The 18352-nt window shown below is 38.9% G+C and overlaps 1 protein-coding gene across 1 annotated transcript; it reads left to right on the top strand.

Moving 5' to 3' along the window:
* The first annotated feature begins 522 nt into the window (after positions 1–522).
* On the top strand, positions 523–17930 carry LOC133396825 (uncharacterized). The gene is made up of 20 exons (XM_061667056.1): positions 523–631; positions 1079–1260; positions 1921–2070; positions 3143–3283; positions 3801–3918; positions 6950–7089; positions 8031–8108; positions 8296–8385; positions 8475–8658; positions 8763–8997; positions 9115–9149; positions 10500–10681; positions 12029–12127; positions 13114–13251; positions 13647–13764; positions 13912–14054; positions 15501–15578; positions 15692–15781; positions 15859–16039; positions 17146–17930. Exons 2-20 carry the CDS (start codon positions 1084–1086, stop codon positions 17370–17372), a joined length of 2604 nt encoding a protein of 867 aa, XP_061523040.1. The 5' UTR covers positions 523–631; positions 1079–1083; the 3' UTR covers positions 17373–17930.
* Positions 17931–18352: the final 422 nt, after the last annotated feature.

Here is an 18352-nt window from a genome sequence, read left to right as displayed (position 1 = left end):
AGATACCGTTACAAGATCCTGAAGCCCATTGTTGTCCCGTTAATCCACAACCACTGCGTGAACCAAATTGTGGTCACGACAGCCATGGACCGCTATACATATACTGTATGTACAACAAGGTGCATCTCATCATGAAGTTGACATAATTATCCACCTCTTTAGCACTGGCTAGTTTTCCTGACACAGTAAGTCATTTTTTTTTCTAATTAAGTGTTGGTTTGTAAATATATGTACATATTTTCTATGACAGCTACAATGAGGACGAGATGAAGTGTTGCCTTGAAGCGCCGCAAACATGACTCAATATCCAGCTGCACAGTGCATTTTCTATGAATTGTTTTGTTTTAGTTCATTCTATAGTTGATCTCTTCTTTTAATGGGATTGCTCTTTATTATTTCTATACCTTACTTATTTCTACTTGCTTGTTGTCCCGCGTAGGGACTGCAGATGAACATGGCCGGCCTTGGATTTGAATGTGCAGCAGACTAAACTCATTCCACTGCTGGGTGTGAATCCGAAACATTTTCTCAGGAAGTTGCCAAACCTATTTGGGAGTGGCCTTTGTGTATAACTTTGCGAAATTGGCTTCATCAGAACACGTTTTCCTTGATAACTCGAGGCAGACTCTTTGTAAGTACAGCATATTGTCTTACGATACAAATATAAAAATGTAAATCATTAAAACCTTGTAATGTTTTCACATCATTGTTCCTTGAACACATGTAGCTAGTGTGATATTTGCTGTAGTTGTATTATTTTGTAATTATTGAGGGTGAAATGTTTTACATTGAATGCGAGAAAAAGTTATATGCATAATGACTTCAACTTCCACATGAGGGCTGTTTTCTGTTTGTGTATTTGTATACCAACATGAATTAAACTACTTCATGATGTGAGGATATATATTTTTTCATTGTCCTTAGTTTGCATACATTTGAATGATAATCTAGTGAAGACATATGCAAGAGGTGGGGATCAGTGATGGTGGAACACGCTAGTGTTGAATCCAAGAAACATTTTAAAGCCTTGGCTATGTGTCATTCTGGTAAATGGTGCTTTTTCTTTTCTTTCTATCAGACACAATGGCATCAGCAAACCCTCAAGCCAAAGCCAACGCGGGCTTCTCCTTGGTTTTGTTTAAAAAGCTTGGTGAGAAGGACAAGACTGCAAACATCTTCTTCTCCCCCTTCAGCATCTCCTCAGCCCTTGCCATGGCGATGCTGGGGGCCAGGGGTAACACAGCTACGCAAATGTCAGAGGTAATGGTCACAGTTACACACATGCGCTGTCATTTGTGCCAAGCAACAGTTCATCATATCAGCAAGCATGTTGACGCAGGCACAAAGTCAAGGTACGACTGCATGCGTACCAATCAGTGTGGGATTGGGATTGCAGCAGGAAAAACCAGGGTATGGAATCAAGTGACAAACTCTATTATGTGCAGTTTTACTGGCTTAGTTTAAAATTCTAAAATAGATACATTTTCAGTCTTGGGGAGGTTTACATTTGAGGGTGAATTGTACCCAAAGTAATTCCATTACTTTCCTATATTTACTGCCCACCGGAATTACTCGCTGAACATGGTTAAACTCTTAAAATTCACTTTCACCTTCACACACAGGTGAAATTCTTTGGAATTGAACCAGCAACCTAAGCAGAGAAGCCCTCTCTGAACTTTAACAAAATACTTTTTCTACTCTCCACTGCGATGTGTATATATTGTGCACAGTAAACACATGGAAACATGTTTGTGTCGTATCAGTTTAAAGAGAACTAAACTTTAGGAAAACTGTCTAGTGTTTTGACTCGCATGAAGTTCCAATAACGTTTTGTGACCAATTTATGCAGAAATCAAGGTCATTCTAAAAGGTTCACATACATTTTCTCGCAACTATATGTGACTTTGATTCTGCCCACAGGTCCTCGGCTTCACTAAGGCAAAGCAACCAACGGAGGAAAAACAAGAAGGGATGATGATGCAGTCCACAATGCAAATGCAAATCAAGACGCGAGAGCAGATGCGGAAGCAGTTTGAGGAGTCCACCAGGCTGCCACAGTATCTGAGAAAGGTGCGAAAAGCCAACAAGTACAATAATAATTATCTGACATAAAGTGCACAAGGCTTCTGGCAGCCAGCGTCTGATGCATTCTTGTTCCATAACTGTAGGTGTGTACGTGCGGGTGTGTGTGTGCGTAGTGTGATTGCCTTACAACCCAACCGGATTGTAGTTTGCCTGTCTAGTCAAATGAGACAAGCTCCAGTTTACCAATTTGAAATTAGCTATTTTTTACAGCTACACTTCATAGCACAAAGCATAGAACAAAAAAAGCCATACACAACACTGAAAATGTAATGAAAGTCTGTAATTCATCAACTGGATAAAATTTTAAATTATAAGTGGTACCTTGATTTAAGAGTGAGTTTTTTGAGAGATGAGCCGTTGCTCTGCTTTTATGCTTTGACTTGTAAGCAAAAATTCGAGATTGGAGCACTAGACAGTGGCAGTGTCGTCAACTCAACTCACTTTCTTCAAATAAGTGTCACGACTGAGCTTTTCGTGGTGTTGGAGACAAGAGGTAGCGGACATAAATGGACGGAGGCAGGGTAGCAGTGCAGAAGTCTCAAAAAAACAAAAATAATAATTCAAAAACAAAAAGGCAAACAAGGGATGTGTGATAATCAAAAAAGAATTAACAAAGTTCAAAAACCAAGATTCAAAATAACAAACAAACACACACTGGCAATATACTCACCACAATAAGAAACAAGACATGACCAGACACGAACCACAGCAATGATTCAACAAAGAAAAAAAAAAAAAAAAGTAAATCAGTCAAACAGAAAACAGAACCATTTGAAAGTGAGATATTTATAATACAGCTTGTTTGTGACATTGATAAAAGACCAGTGGAGATGTTGTGACACGTTTTCATTGGTCGTTTTGTTGGGTTGACAGCACTGTACATACACAGAAATGCAAAGAAATCAAATATCAAAACGTCAAAATCCTCATGAAGTGTACATGACAGCCGTGAAATTGATATTTAGTCTTTTCTGGTCATTTAAAACAAAGCATGCAAAAATATAATCCAAATTTTTAGGGTACTGTATGTCAGAGAGGTTCCTCTATTTGTTCACAGGTTCTGAAACGTGTCGAAGGTGAGGATGATGTTCACGCTCACTTTCAACGACTTTTGCCCGAATTCAACAAAACAAATACTGGGTATGCCCTCAGTCTTGCCAACAGGCTGTATGTGGAGCAAAACTACCCAGTTGATGAGGTGTGTATTCTGGTTATTATGAGAAAGAATTATTTTAAATATTTTGCACACAACCGCTGGCTAGATTAGTTTTTTTTCCAAATTGAAGTCACCAATAACAGGAGAGAGAAACCAAGAAAAATAAAACAACCTAACTGATTAATTTGTTGGATAAGCAGTACAAAGAGAATTTTTAACTGCAACATTTACAGTCTCTAATTGAAACACAAAGCAAACTGATTCAGAATAAGTATTGATTGGTAAAATGAGCTACCAAATCTGTTCAGAATTGTTGCTTTTGCTCAAATGCATCATTAACTCCTCTCAGCCATATGCAACCTTAAGCGCCATATTATTTGACTGTATCATCGTAACTACAGTAAGTGTACCCGTCAAGCTTCTTTCTTTGACAGTAAGCACATGTATACCGGAGAACCCTTAAGGGAGGCAATAAAATATTGGATTTTGTTTCATGACTTGCTTAATATTAGAATTCGATGGTTCTGTGCAGATTTTCACATGTTATCATACTTTCCAGGAGTTCCTTGGAGAAACAAGGAAGTACTACCAAGCTGAACTTGAGTCAGTGGATTTCAAGACAAATGAAGAGGTGGCCAGGAAAAAAATTAACAGCTGGGTAGAAGAGAAAACACAAGGTGCTTTGGTCTCTTTCTAACACGCGCACCTTCTAAAATGGATGTTTCATTATTCATTTTTTAAAGTCCATGAATTTAGTATTTTATTAATACATAATACTTAAATAAGTGATTTGACACTGAAGCGTTGACTTTGAAAAATCCTTAGTCATCGGGTTAGGGTCTTATTACGGAATGTTGGCCGTGGGTCAAATATGCAGTTTAACATAAATTTAGACATACATGGGTGCTGTAGTGCAGGGTTTCCCAAAGTCAAAGCAGAGACGCATGGGTTGTGGTTAAAATTTTATCCGGGCGTTGATTGTCAGAATAAAACGTCAGAAGCTGTTTTAGAAATTGTCAAGCAACCACACATAATATATATATATTTTTTGCTGATGTTATGGCAATACATCTTATTTCCAATTTTGAAACTTATATTGTACTCTATTGTAACTGAAATTTGCATTATGGATTTATGCTCTAAACCAGTGGTTCTCAAAGTGTGGTACTAGTACACGGGCTCCCACTGGAGGTACGTGAAATAATCACTGACTATACAGTTCAGTTGTCCTTTTGAGTGCAAAACATTTTCAGTTAATCTTTAAAAAGAAAATTATTCAAACTTTCATTTAGGTTTTCATTTTACTTTTACGTGCAATACATTTCACTCGAATCATTATTTTAGTAGTCTTTTTTTATTTCCCTATATTTAGGGGCAGTGTTAATGTTCAAACAGTGCATAAAGGTACGGTGGCTTAAAATATGAAATGAAGTTTTTCGGAATAAAAACTTTTTGGAAACGTTTTTGATGAACACATAGGCCTACTACGCTATCATATTTTAGCGTTGGTCATTTTGGTGGTACATGGAAAGCTAAGGTTTCTCTGCTCTAAACCAAGGGTGGGCAAATGTTCGTGTTTAAGGGCCACATTTAAGTTTGGAAAAGGAGAGGTGAGCCGAGTCCTTCGTAGATGATGCAAAAAAAATACAGTCTTATTAAAATATGTATGTACGTAAATGTATGTCAAATGTGTAAAATGGTTAATTCAAGTAAAATATTAATAATTATTCAAATGTTTCATGGTGCCATTAATGTAAATATAATGAAAACCAATCATTCAATCAAGTAAAATCCTCAAAGTAAATGTATAGATAAATCTGTGTAATCTACTAATGTTTTTGTATTTTTTCACTTTAAAATAAATCAATGAACCAAGTTTTTAACGGGTTAGATCAGGGGTGCAAACCTTTTGGCTCTGGGGCCAAAGGTTTGGCTTTTAAAATTTGACAGGCGGGCCAAGCCAGGGCCATATGCTTATATATCAAACATAAACAAAAAAAAAGGCATTGTAATGTTAATACTTAAATTTACTTTTAATGGTAACAGTGTTGTTGATCGCCTTTTTTTTTTTTTCAAAGTCTGGTGTTAGTTTTGTTGTGGCAATTCTCAGAACAGGCCTGAGGTGTTCTTCACTCAGGTGGGATCTGTAGGATGCTTTGTTAGTGTTCATCACACTAAAATTCTTCACTAAAATGTAAAGCCAAACAACACCAACATCCTCTGTGCCATGTCTGTATTTTTGGAACACTCGGCACTCACTGTCGACTTTTCTTTTCTTAGACCCACTCATGGTTGAACATGGGTTCAGAGCGGTAGTAGAGTAAAAAAAAAAAAGAACAGCCAAAGGCAAGTCATGTATCACTGCAATGTATCACTGCCTACTGCGCCACCTGGTGGGACCACTGGGTATTACGTGACAAGGTCAAATGAATATCGTCATGATTTTGATTTAATTTGGGCGATTCTGTACCAATCTTTGGTGGGCCGGATTGAAATGAATAACGGGCCAGATGTGACCCGTGGGCCGTAGTTTTCTTATGGAACCGGTAGATGAAATACAAAGGCGTAAAAGGGCCACACTGGCAAAAACAACAACAACAACAACAACAACAAAAACAAACCACTATGACGTTAACATTACAGTGAAGTACAAAAATAAAGTTGTGTTTTAGAGAAAATTTGCATATTTAAACTCACACTATTATGAGAAGAATTTTGTATATTTAAAAAAAAATTGTGTCTACTATGTAAAAAACGTCCAACTTTAGTTAATCTTGTTGTGTTTTTTTTCTTCTTCTTCTTCTGGCCATAATACGACAGTGGTACCTTGAGTTACGAAAGAGATTTAGACATGCTGCCGCTTGGGTGAAGTAAAAAAAGCACTTTCAGACTTTTCTTGAACTGGACAAATGGAACACACAAATACAAAATGAAAACACGCAAAGAGCAACAATGTTGTAAGCAACCTACCCAAACTATTGCAAATTCTGACCTCACTCACGCCCACGCCCATTGAAGAAACAAATGAACACACGAACGTGCAACTCCCAATTCCAATTAAGATGAGATGTTGTGTAAACTTAAATAAAAACAGAATACAATGATTTGCAAATCCTTTGCAACCTATATTCAATTGAAAACACTAAAAAGGCAAGATATTTAATGTTCTAACTTTTTTTTTTGCGAATATTCACTCATTTTGATTCTGATCGTGTCTAGACCAACAGAGAAGGCCTTGCTGTTCATAAAATTGTGACTTTGTTTACAAAGATAGTTACGCTGACTTTTGATTGACTTCATGTATTTATTCAACACTATGTTTATTATTGTAGTTGTAGTCAATTGTGTTAAGTGCCGTGGTGTGCTTAATATTGTGGGTTGTATGGTACTGCTGCTGCAGTAATATGGACAACCATTTGCTATGCAGCCCGATATGATGGCGTGAACCATTTTTTTGGCACATTATACTCTTGGCGTTAGACTCCTAGGTCTACATTAAAACCTTTATAATAATTTTCGAATAATAATTTAAAGTAACTAAAATCAGTTATCCATTATATTTACAGTAGTCGACTCTCATCCTCTCATTTGTCACATTGTTTCATGTGCTTTACTACCGAGATTATTTTTTTCAAGATTATGTGTAGGTAGTGCAGCTGTTTGTGTAGGTTTTGTCTAAAATGTAATGAGGTCAATAATATTCTCCAGGTAAAATCAAGGACCTGATCAACAAAAAGCTGAAAAAAGAAGTCATAATGGTGCTGGTCAACGCCATCTATTTCAAAGGCAAATGGAACCAACAGTTCAACGAAGACTTGACTCGTGAAGCTCCATTTAAAATCAATAAGGTAAAATTGTACAACAATAAGGAAGATGATGCTGCTTATTGGAATTTGGATCGTACACTCTACACCTGCAAGTGTGTGACTGGGATTGAAAACTCTTATTAACACAGGGCATCCAAACCTTTATGGGTCCCGAAGCTCCTCCCAACAGGTTTATATTTTTAATATGCTTTTAAAAAATGCTGGCGTCTTTTGGGCCAAACAGCCATTAAGTTAGTTTATGCCTCGGGCTGGCTCTGTATTAACATCTATCCATTCATTAATGGCCTTAAATTCCAACCTTCCTGGATGTGAGTTTTTGCATGTTCTCCCTGTGCTTGCGTGGGTTTTCTACGGCTACTCCGGTCCCCCCACATTCCAAAAACATGCATGTCAGATTGAATGGAGACTCTAAATTGCCCAAAGGTGAATTCTTGTTTGTCTATATGTAATTGGCTGGCCACCGGTCTAGGGCGTAACCTGCCTCTCGCCCAAAGCCAGCTCCAGCCCGCCCGTGATCCTTATGAGGATAAGTGGTATAGAATGGGTAGATGGATGGATGAATTTACTTGCAGTGCTGTACAGTAGAACTTAAAAAAAAACATTTATTTGTCTTCTCAATAACATCTCTAATAACAATACATTAAACTTATATAGCACTTCTCTAGGCACTCAAAGATTTCCTTCATTCACTCCAGCCACACCTGGTGGTGGTAAATTTCCGGTGCATAATCTTACAGCGGCTTACAATATTATTCAATATATATTTTTGGAATAAAACTGCTGTCTTGTTTTTGATGAACGCGTGAGGCTACTATGCTGCTGTATTTTTATGTTGGTCATTATGGTGGTACTTGGAGAGCCAAGTATTTTTTTGAGGTGGGACTTGGGGTAAAATGTTTGAGAACCACTGAAAGTCTCAGTTTTACAGTTCTGTATATTTTCACTGTTCATTTCGACTTTAGAATGCCACTAAGCCAGTGGAGATGATGTCCCTGAATAGTAGATTCAATTACACCTTCATCTCGGAAGTCAACTGCCAGGTAATAAAACAACTTAATTTTTTTTCATAATTATTATTCTTATTATTTCAATAGCCATTACTCCCCCGCCAACCTTGATTGAACCAATCAAAAGCTATTACTCATAAACTTAAGTAAATTTGAGAACATGAATTATTTCGTTGTAGTTAGAAATTCTTCAAATACAAATCTAAATAACTTTGAACAGATCCTAGAGATGCCTTATGAAGGGAAAGACGTGAGCATGCTCATCTTCCTGCCCAATGAAATAGAGGATGACACAGCAGGCTTGGAGAAGGTAAAAACATGACATATTTAATTGGGAAAAAAACAACACACAAAATTAAACAGACATGCTATTTGGTTTGATAATTGTCACCTTGATAGTTGGAGCAGGAACTCACCTATGAAAAAATGATGACGTGGACTCGTTCAGACAACATGGAGTTAGACGTTGAGGTCCAGGTGGGCCTGCCTCGATTCAAAATGGAGGTGACTTATGAGTTGGGGAAAGTCCTGGTCAGCATGGGCATGGTGGATGCTTTTGATGAGAAGAAGAGTGACTTCTCTGGTAAGAAGTTCATGAATCATGTCTGATGCAGGCTGTAGCACAGACAAAAGATAAGAATTATTAAAGTACTGTACAATATATTGACACATTTGTTTTTGTTTTAGGCATTTCTCCTGCAAATGACCTGGCATTGTCAAAAGTCATCCATAAGGCTTTTGTGGAGGTCAATGAGGAGGGAACCGAGGCTGCTGCAGCCACCGCTGTCATTGTTGTGGAAATCACCTCAATAGGTCGACCTAAAGTTCCCAAAACCTTCATCGCTGACCACCCCTTCCTCTTCTTCATCCGACATAACCCCTCCAACACAATCCTGTTTGCTGGTCAATACACCTCCCCTGAGTGAGCTTGTACAGTGTATTTCGGCAATGAATTCATTTAACATAACCGTAGCTTTCTTATTTCATCATTTAATTTCCCTCACTGGGTGAATATAGTATCTATGCATCTATTTTCTAGTCTAATCGTGTCATTCATTAGTCACAAAGTGGAAAGTGTCTCTGGGATTTTTTTCTGGCTGTTACATTATTTTTTTACCCTCAAAGATACATGTTAGCAAGGCAAGTTGAATAAATATTCATGTGCAGCTTTTACCATCACTTGTGTCTGCTGAGTTATTTGCATTCGCTAAAATATTTTTTTTGCAAATTTCACAAGCAATTAAATAGTTTTTCATATTGTGACATCATCCATTCATTCATTTTCTACATCACTTATCCTCACTTGGGTATGCTAGAGCCTTCCCCAGCTAATAGCGGGCGAGAGGCGGGGTCCATCCTGAACTTGTCGTCAGCCAATCACAGGGCATATAGAAACAAACAACCATTCACACTCACATTCACACCTACGCGCAACGTAGAGTCTTCAATTAACCTACCGTGCATGTTTTGAAATGTGGGAGGAAACCGGTGAACCCCACGCAGGCACGGGGAGAACATGCCAAATCCACACAGGTGAGGCCGGACTTGAACCCGGGTCCACAGAACTGTGAGGTGGATGTGCTAACCAGTCAACCACCGTGCCGCCTAATATTATTTTCATTCATTTTAATGAAGGGTTTTGAGTTACCAACAAAGTCACAGAAAGACTGGAGCGGCTCAGAAAATGGATGGATGGATGGTCTTATTTTTCTGACCGTTCGTTGTTTCCTTTCGGCTTCCGTCGAATGACGTCATCAAACGCGGAAGCTCTTTCCCAACGACGTCGCTGGGCGTGTCAAAAAAACAAAAAGGCAAAACACATTTGACAGCCTCAGTTTACTGACTGCTTGAGGAAACGCGCCTGTCAGTAAGTAATCCATTCAATTCTGAAACAATTTGCACTTTATAGACCGCGAGCGATCTACTAATTATTTAAATGCAGTCGATTAAATTTCATCCGCGAAGTTTGGACATGGTTGATTTTCAACATATGGCATCAAAATAAGATCCTGTTTAATGTGCAGGTTTACAGCTCTGGAAGAAAAAAATAAATGAGGCTGCAAAGTGGTCATGCCAACAAATCTTTGAGATGCAAGTTTGAATGTCTTTTTCTGTAAAGGTCTCTATGATTAGGACACAAACACAGCCAGAAGCATTGGCCCCAAAGTCCAACCTTAGGTTTGAAGTCCTCTCATTTTTATATTATTTAATTGTTAAAATCTTGCAGTGGTCGCTTTTTTCCCCTCTCTCTATCTCTCTCTCTTTCCGGAGCTGCATTCTGCTAGTGATGAAATGATATAGTGAGTGCTAAGTAAGTTTATCTCAGGTGAACATCTAAAGTCTAGAGTGTTTAACAGGGAAAAATTGCAACTGTATGACGAAAAATATTTCATTATGGTTTATTTTCTTGTGTGTTTGTTTCAGACACAATGGCATCATCTACCACCGTATCCACGGCCAACACCAACTTCTGCCTGGATTTGCTGAAAAGATTGAGTGATAATGACAAAGCTGCAAATGTCTTCTTCTCCCCCTTTAGCATCTCCTCCGCCCTTGCCATGGTGATGCTGGGGTCGGGGGGCAACACAGCTGCACAAATGTCAAAGGTAGCGGATGCGAGCGCACACACACATGCAGACACTGTAATTTATGATTAATTACTTTGTCTTGTTCTCTCTTTGTGTTACGATAGGATCCCACAACAGTTGTGTAAGTTGTGTGTCAAGTGCTTAAAGTACAGTAGTCATTACAATAGTTCACAGAAATAAAAAAAGAAAAATTCATTAAACAACAAGTGTATTTTGACAGTATTTCACTTGAAATTAATAACTGCAATATATTCTCGCATTGGTCCACTTGATCGATATGGATGTTAAAGGATAGTATACCGTGGCTATATTTGAAAACAAATATTTGTCACGTTTTATGATCAAAAAGTCACTCATTTCCTGAGTTCACTTTTCAATATTGGCAGTGTGTCTACAGCAGCATGGCCCTGACCTTAAAGCAACAAACTGATTTATTCAGTAGAAGTAGTTGGAATGTGGGTGAAACTTGATTCTGCAAACACCAAGTGCAATTTTACAAAAGGATCGCCAAAGTAAAGCCACACCCAGATAGGTTAGAGCTGCTGGATGTATTGTGTGTGTGTGTGCGCGCGTGTGTGTGTGCATGACTGCAAATTGTGTGGTGGTGAAAGAGAAGTCAGCGTAACATTTGGCATTCAGCCCGATGTTAAGTTGCTGACAGCAGCTAAAGTGCAAGGGCAGAGGGCAAGGAGTTTGTGCCAATGAACGTTTTGAAACTCGCTCAGTCTCTAATAAACAGATGCTCAGCATCCAAAACATTTGGTACACAGAGACCTGACGCCTTCCATTTAGAAATGTGTGTATAATCGTAGTTGCAGTTGTGTAGACCAGGGATGGGCACAGTAATCATAAAATATTCAGAACACTTAGTCAGCTCTGAAAAGTTACAGGTACATCTATGCATACCTCTGCGGTGGCACAACTCCTTTGGACAGCATTTGTCTGTTCAACAACATAGAATGTCATGTGTCAGCCTGTCTAAATAAACATAATCAATCATGAGCTGTGCATTGAGCTTGAAAACTGTTCAGCTCCATCTTTCTGAAACTGAATATTAGCAAGCGTAGAGTCAACTTTTATTTTCATCATACAGGTACAGGCAGCATGTTGGACGAGTGGTTTTCCGGGTTATTTTACAGAGTTGTGTATGTTTATGCTGCAGAAGGTTGTACGACACAAGTGCTCTGGTATCAATAATCCTTGTGTTTTGGTGTTTAAAATCTTTTCGAGGTTCCTCATCTAAGGATAACAAGCTTGTCTGGAGGAATTTCACAACTTCTGCTTATCTCCGGAAGCATCAGGTTGCCATATCCTGCACAAATCTTGATGTCTAACTCAATGAACAATACCACTTGCACCCCCCAGGTTCTCCGTTTCACTGAGCCTGAGCCTCAGCCTCAGCCCCAGCCTATGCAAATGCATCAACAGGTCCAGTCCACTCTGCCACTGTTTCTGCAGAAAGTGGTAACATATATGGCAACTAGAATATTGGAAGCATGTATAACATTTTACTAACTGCTGGCCTGGGTGGTGTTGGTTGAAGCAGGGTGAATCCTTAGGGAAACACTGGTTCGAGTTCTGTATTTTGTAAAGCAGCAGCTTAAATTGGTTTATGCTGAAACTTTGGCTCGTGAGGTGCTCCACACTTGATGGTGTTGCATAATGTGGAGGAATGAGGTGCGATCTTTTTCTTTTATGGTTTCTTCCTGGTGTGGCTGCTCAGCACTACATTGCGATAATAAGACAATTATTTCAAAAGTTTAATGCACCGTACACAAAAAAACATGATAGGTTTTCTTTTATGCTTTATATAAGGGATGGGCATGATAACCAATTAATTGATTAATTGCTTGCTAAGAATTTTGTTGGTTGTGCTGAAACAATAGTTGATTAATCGTGTAAATAGCAGAGGTGCTACTGATTCAGTCACAACCCAAGATGAACAGTTATAGGAAGTTGAGCTATATTCATGCACACCTGTGCTATGCCTACTCCTCTGTGCAGCATTCTTCCGCTCCTTAACACTGACATAGAAACAGGAGTTCAGAACATTCAGAGGAGTGTCTCCCATTCCATTAAAAGTAATCAAATAAAGTAACAATGAATTGATTAATTGATACTTAACCTTTTCCATAGTGGTTTATGGTGAAATGCCCATTTCTACTTTAAATCTAGCAATCATCTTACATTTACAGTGCCAAAATGTTTTTCTAACTAACACAAATAATACCTCCTCAAACATTGCACCATGTATATGAGGGATTAAATAGCAAATATTTGGTGGTGGCTTTGCATGTGCGTATACTGTATCTTTCCAGCTCGACACAAAAACCTAGCCTATTGATTTTCATTGTGTTTGCAGGTCAACATAGGTACAGAGATATTCAGTTAAGTCAACACTATGCTAGCAATTAGATTGCACTCTAACCTATTGCCCTGTTGGTCCACAGGGTCTGAAAACTCAGGACCAGGATGATGTCCACGCCAACTTTGCCAAACTGCTGGCTGAGCTGAACAATCCAGGTGCACTGTATGCCCTCAGTGTTGCCAATAGACTGTATGGGGAGCAGTCTTACCAGTTTGTTCAGGTTTGTGTTGCAGCATGCAGCGCCTTGTTGAAGAAATCAGGTTTTGTTTGTGCAAAGATGGGTAAAAGTGAATGATAAATGAGGAAGTGACAGCCGGTAAAACATTCCCACAGAAGATGTATTGTTAAAAAACAACAACAAAAACTACACAATCTAGCTATAGCTATTTGATATAATGGGTGAATCCAAATTATTATTATTAGGCATGTTTGGTTATTTGACTTATTGAATTATTATTTGACACCGTGAAAACTGTGCATTATCTCTGTAAAGGCTGCATTCTTGATACAGGCCCCTGTATTAGATCACTGTAGATTTTGTGTACCTAATAAGGTAGGCATTCTTATTTATGGTTGTCACGGTGATTTAAAAAACTTGCTTATTAATGTTTTCAGGATTTTCTAGCTGCAACAAGGAAGCACTACAAAGCAGAGCTGGAGACTGTGGACTTTATCAATAACCACGACGCGGCCAGGGTCAATATCAACCAATGGGTGGAAAAGGAGACACAAGGTGCAGTTAACACACACACACACAATACATACACAATTTTCTCCACTTGATTAATCTTTATTTCCCCTCTTTTAAATATGAGTACTAAACAGTGTTGAACTCACTCATCTGACTCTTGTTTCTCATTGTGCCTCTGTTGCTTACCAGGCAAAATCAAGGATGTCCTGGCCGAGGGTGTGTTGGACAGCATGATCAGGCTGGTGCTGGTCAATGCCATCTACTTTAAAGGCAACTGGAACAAAAAATTCAACGAGAGCGCTACACGTGACGCTCAGTTTAGGCTTAACAAGGTAACACTGGAGAGACACATTCCGCAGTCAGAAGAACAATGAGAACTTTTAATGTTGGTCAAAACCTTTGTGTGCTAGAATTGTTTATATTTTCCTTCCTGGTTTCTTGTCCTTGATACATACCTCCACCCTTTTGTTAAGTGTAGTACTTTTGAAATAGTTTGTCTCCTACACAAGGACATAAAAGAACTGAATACTCCCCTCATCTGAGTTACAACTGCACAAAGTGGCCGTGTGTGATTCAAACGTGTGAAATTTCACGTTGCTCAATCGGTGGCACGCCTATGTGGAAGAACCGCTGATTTAGTCTGACGTAACTGACAAATGGTTTACAGATGGAACAAAGATGAGGGGAACTTTGCTTTGTTTGAACTTGTCACAACCAGGGTGGTGACACATCAGTGAATAATTGGTAAATACAGCAAAAAGGCACTAATATTTAATTACCCTGTTTATTCATAATCAAGTAATATTAGTCATTTGTAAAAAAAAACTTCAATCAGCAGCTGCTGAATTAATCTCTTACAATTTTTGTCGCAACATTGCAATGGTGTCAGAATGTTGAAGATGTGGACGTAGAAAAAGGTGGATCCTGTATTCGCTTCTAATTGATAACAATTGGAGCTCTTATTCGCTTCATTTGTGGAAATAGCCTCAGGACCTGGTGAATAGTGGTTATAGTATGTATGTAACGTAACGTAATTAAATGCTAAGCTATTAAATTTAAATTGAAGCTCAGCGTGAAATTGGAGGATACAGCAAACTTGTGTAAAATGGTACTGCATGTTGTGTAAGAACAAAGAAAAAAAACAGTTGTATCCCACTGGAGGAAAGCCTACGTATACTAGGGATTGATAGTAGTCCATTTGGACGATGGTAAATTGTCTCTTGCTCTTCAATTTTGGGTTTTCAGTTATTGTATTCTCTATGTTCTTTTCGACTTTATGTCACAATTGCATTTGAGTTTCACAAACTGAAAGTGGAAATAGTGTGAATTTGGGGGCCAAGGTTACAACAACTATCGCTTCTGTGTTAGTGAGGTAGCACCGTAGCAGGCATGTTGAGCATGCATTTCTAATTTGGTTACCTCATTTATCTACATGAGTGAGTCAAACTATAACAAACAGCTGTCAGTGTGATGCTGTGAAGTTCGACAGTACTGCGAAGAACACCCACAATAATAAGCATTGCTAAACAATGTAAAAAAGATAGAATTCATTGTCTTGATTGACACTGAGTATTTATCTTTTTTTTAAACATTATTTGATCGTGACGGGAAGGTATTTTTCAGTTTAAATTCTATGTAATAAGAAAGCGCAATATTTTCATGGTACTGTACTGTATCATAAACCATTGGAGGATGCAGAGACATGGGTGGTACACAATGTGGTCAACCCCAATCGTGCATTTCTAGTTTTATTAATTTGATATTGCTGTTATTTTTAGAATGCAACCAAACCAGTGAAGATGATGCACCAGAAAGCCAAATTCCCGCTCACCTTCATCCCTGAAGTCAACTGCCAGGTATTGAGAGGATAAAATTATCTGTCTCAAATGATCTTTTTCATCTGAAAACAAAGCAGACATACCATCTTTGTGGTCATGTTGCAAAAATAAAAACATAAATCTGTTGGCAGATCTTGGAGATGCCTTACAAAGGGAAGGATCTCAGCATGCTCATCTTTCTACCCAATGCTATAGAGGACGGTTCAACTGGTCTGAATAAGGTAAGCCACATATAAATACAGTGCATACTTGCTTAGTGACACAGGCATTTCTAAATTTGATTTCACATTCACCACAGATCGAGCAGAATCTGACCTATAACAATTTTGTGGATTGGACCCGTCCTGACATGATGGATGAAGTGGAGGTCCAGGTTGGCTTGCCTCGATTCAAGATGGAGGAGAAGTATGACATGAAGAATGTATTGGTCAGCATGGGAATGGTGGATGCCTTCGACGTGACAAGGAGTGATTTTTCTGGTAGGACTTGTACCTGGAGTATATCTGAAAATTATCACGGTCCAAAAACTGGCCTTGAATTCTGATTTGTTTGGTCTTAGTAAAACCAGCCTTTATAGGTCCGCTTAAAACATATTAGTGGTGCCTTACCGTAACTTAAAACATGTACCGTAATTTCTCGTGTATAATGTGCATTTTTTAACTGCACAGGCAATTTTACAAGTAACATTTGAACATTCTACATCATGGTGTTAGGGATAGGTTAACCGCTGTTCAGATGTAAAACCAACACTCCACATGACAAATTACATCGGCATAATGAGCAGTCTGCATTGCAGATGCACTTTTCAAATTATGCATCGTCACACGTGTAAAAAGAAGTTAACCACTATTAGCCACTCCCACTACATAGCACTGGTTGACTTACTACTCTTGTCCTGTCCTGTTCTATTTGCTAGTAGTTATGTCCCTTCCTCACAAGGTGTTGTTTTTGCTGTGTTCTATTTTCTCTACGTTTGTCACTTTTCAAACCTTTTTCTATCCGACAGCATTTCCAATGAATATCAATCTTGTTACAAATAACAGAGTATATCAAACTCTCCTATCGCACAGCCTAAAAAGGCATAGAAATTCACCATACTGCATGCTCAAGCAGCCTAACAGGACAGGTTCTTTACACGTTCTTCTTCACTTGACACCCCAGAAAAAAAACAAAACGTGCTACTTTAATTACTCCTATGATGCATTCTCTTGCAAGGTTTCCTGCGTGTCGTCTTGAATGATGGTGGTTCGAATTTCCCAAAATTGAAATGGCCCGTAGGTGTGAATGTGAGTGCAAATGGTTGTTTGTTTATATGTGCCCCGCGGTTGACTGGCGACCAGTTCAGGGTATACCCCGCCTCCCGCCCGAAGTTAGCTGGGAAGGCTCCAGCAGCCCGCGACCCTAATGAGGATAAGCGGTAAAAGAAAATGGATGGATGAAACGTTCGAGGCGCTATCTTGAGAGGTTTTCACTGCATTTGTCTTTTGGGGACAATAAAGCCACCTGAAATGATGGATTGAACCCAAGCATACAACAATTGGAATATATTATCTGTTATAACTTTCTCTCTCTCTTCTGTTTTAAGGCATGTCACCTGCCAACGACTTGGTGTTGTCAAAAGTCTTCCACAAGGCTTTTGTAGAGGTGAACGAGGAGGGAACCGAGGCTGCCGCAGCCACTGTTTCCCTCATGATGTTGCGTTGTTCTTTACCAACACCCAGCTTCATCGCCGACCACCCCTTCATCTTCTTCATTCGACATAACCCATCTATGACTGTCCTTTTTGCGGGCCGATATTGCTCCCCTGTGTGAGCATTTTAGTGCTTCAGTCCAATGTTTCTCATTTCTAGCAAGGTTACGCTTGCTATCATGATACTTGGTCTGCACCCCTGCAGGAATCCCCTTGTTTTTATAAACTTTGGCCTCCTATATGTGATTCTGGGATGCCTTTGCATTTATTACTCACTGCTACTTGCTGTGTGAACACGTACATGGCAACCTTGGTATGCTTATCTGTTAGTCTGAGGCCTTCAAGGACTGTACATTTCTCTGTATACTTTGCACATGTTCTAAATTCAACCTTCGCACAGCTTTAGGACAACAAATGTCATCCTCATCACTCCATTTTTTGTATGTAACCAAAGAGAATAATGAGATAAAGATACAGTAGATTGTCAGCACCTGTTTACACCCTAACCGTAACCTGTTGTAACACCAATTAGGAATATACTGTATGCAATAAACACAGTATACAATAATGAACCAGAGTCAACAGAAGTATCGACAGCTCACTGTCGACTGTTCTATGTTGTCTATACATACAGTAATATTCTTTTATGTATGCAATAAAAGTGTGTTTGAAAACACAAATATCAACTGTTTCATTTCCAATTGAATTCAAATGTAGTTGATGTCATAGTTAAGTTGCCCTCAGGTAGGGGGAGCAGTTTTAATGGTGAAACCACATCAAGATATCGTCGCCCGGGGTCAAATGGGAAGGCAAAAATCACTTTGGTATGTACTTAGGGTTTAAGGACATAGTTTGGGACAGTTGTAATAGTGCCCAAAGTGTTCTGTAAATTGACTGTCTGTTGTACTAGAGCGGCTCCAACTACCGGAGACAAATTCCTTGTGTGTTTTGGACATACTTGGCAAATAAAGATGATTCTGATAAGCGCGAGATGATCATCATACTACGTAACTGCTGCTGCAATTATCATCATTTTAATGATGGATAATACGTTTTGAAGTTAAGCCAAGGCTTTCACGGGCCACATAAAGTGACATGGAGG

This window comes from Phycodurus eques, chromosome 21 (genome assembly GCF_024500275.1).
Source record: "Phycodurus eques isolate BA_2022a chromosome 21, UOR_Pequ_1.1, whole genome shotgun sequence".
Lineage (NCBI taxonomy): Eukaryota > Metazoa > Chordata > Actinopteri > Syngnathiformes > Syngnathidae > Phycodurus > Phycodurus eques.
This window is presented reverse-complemented; position numbering and strand designations above follow the sequence as displayed.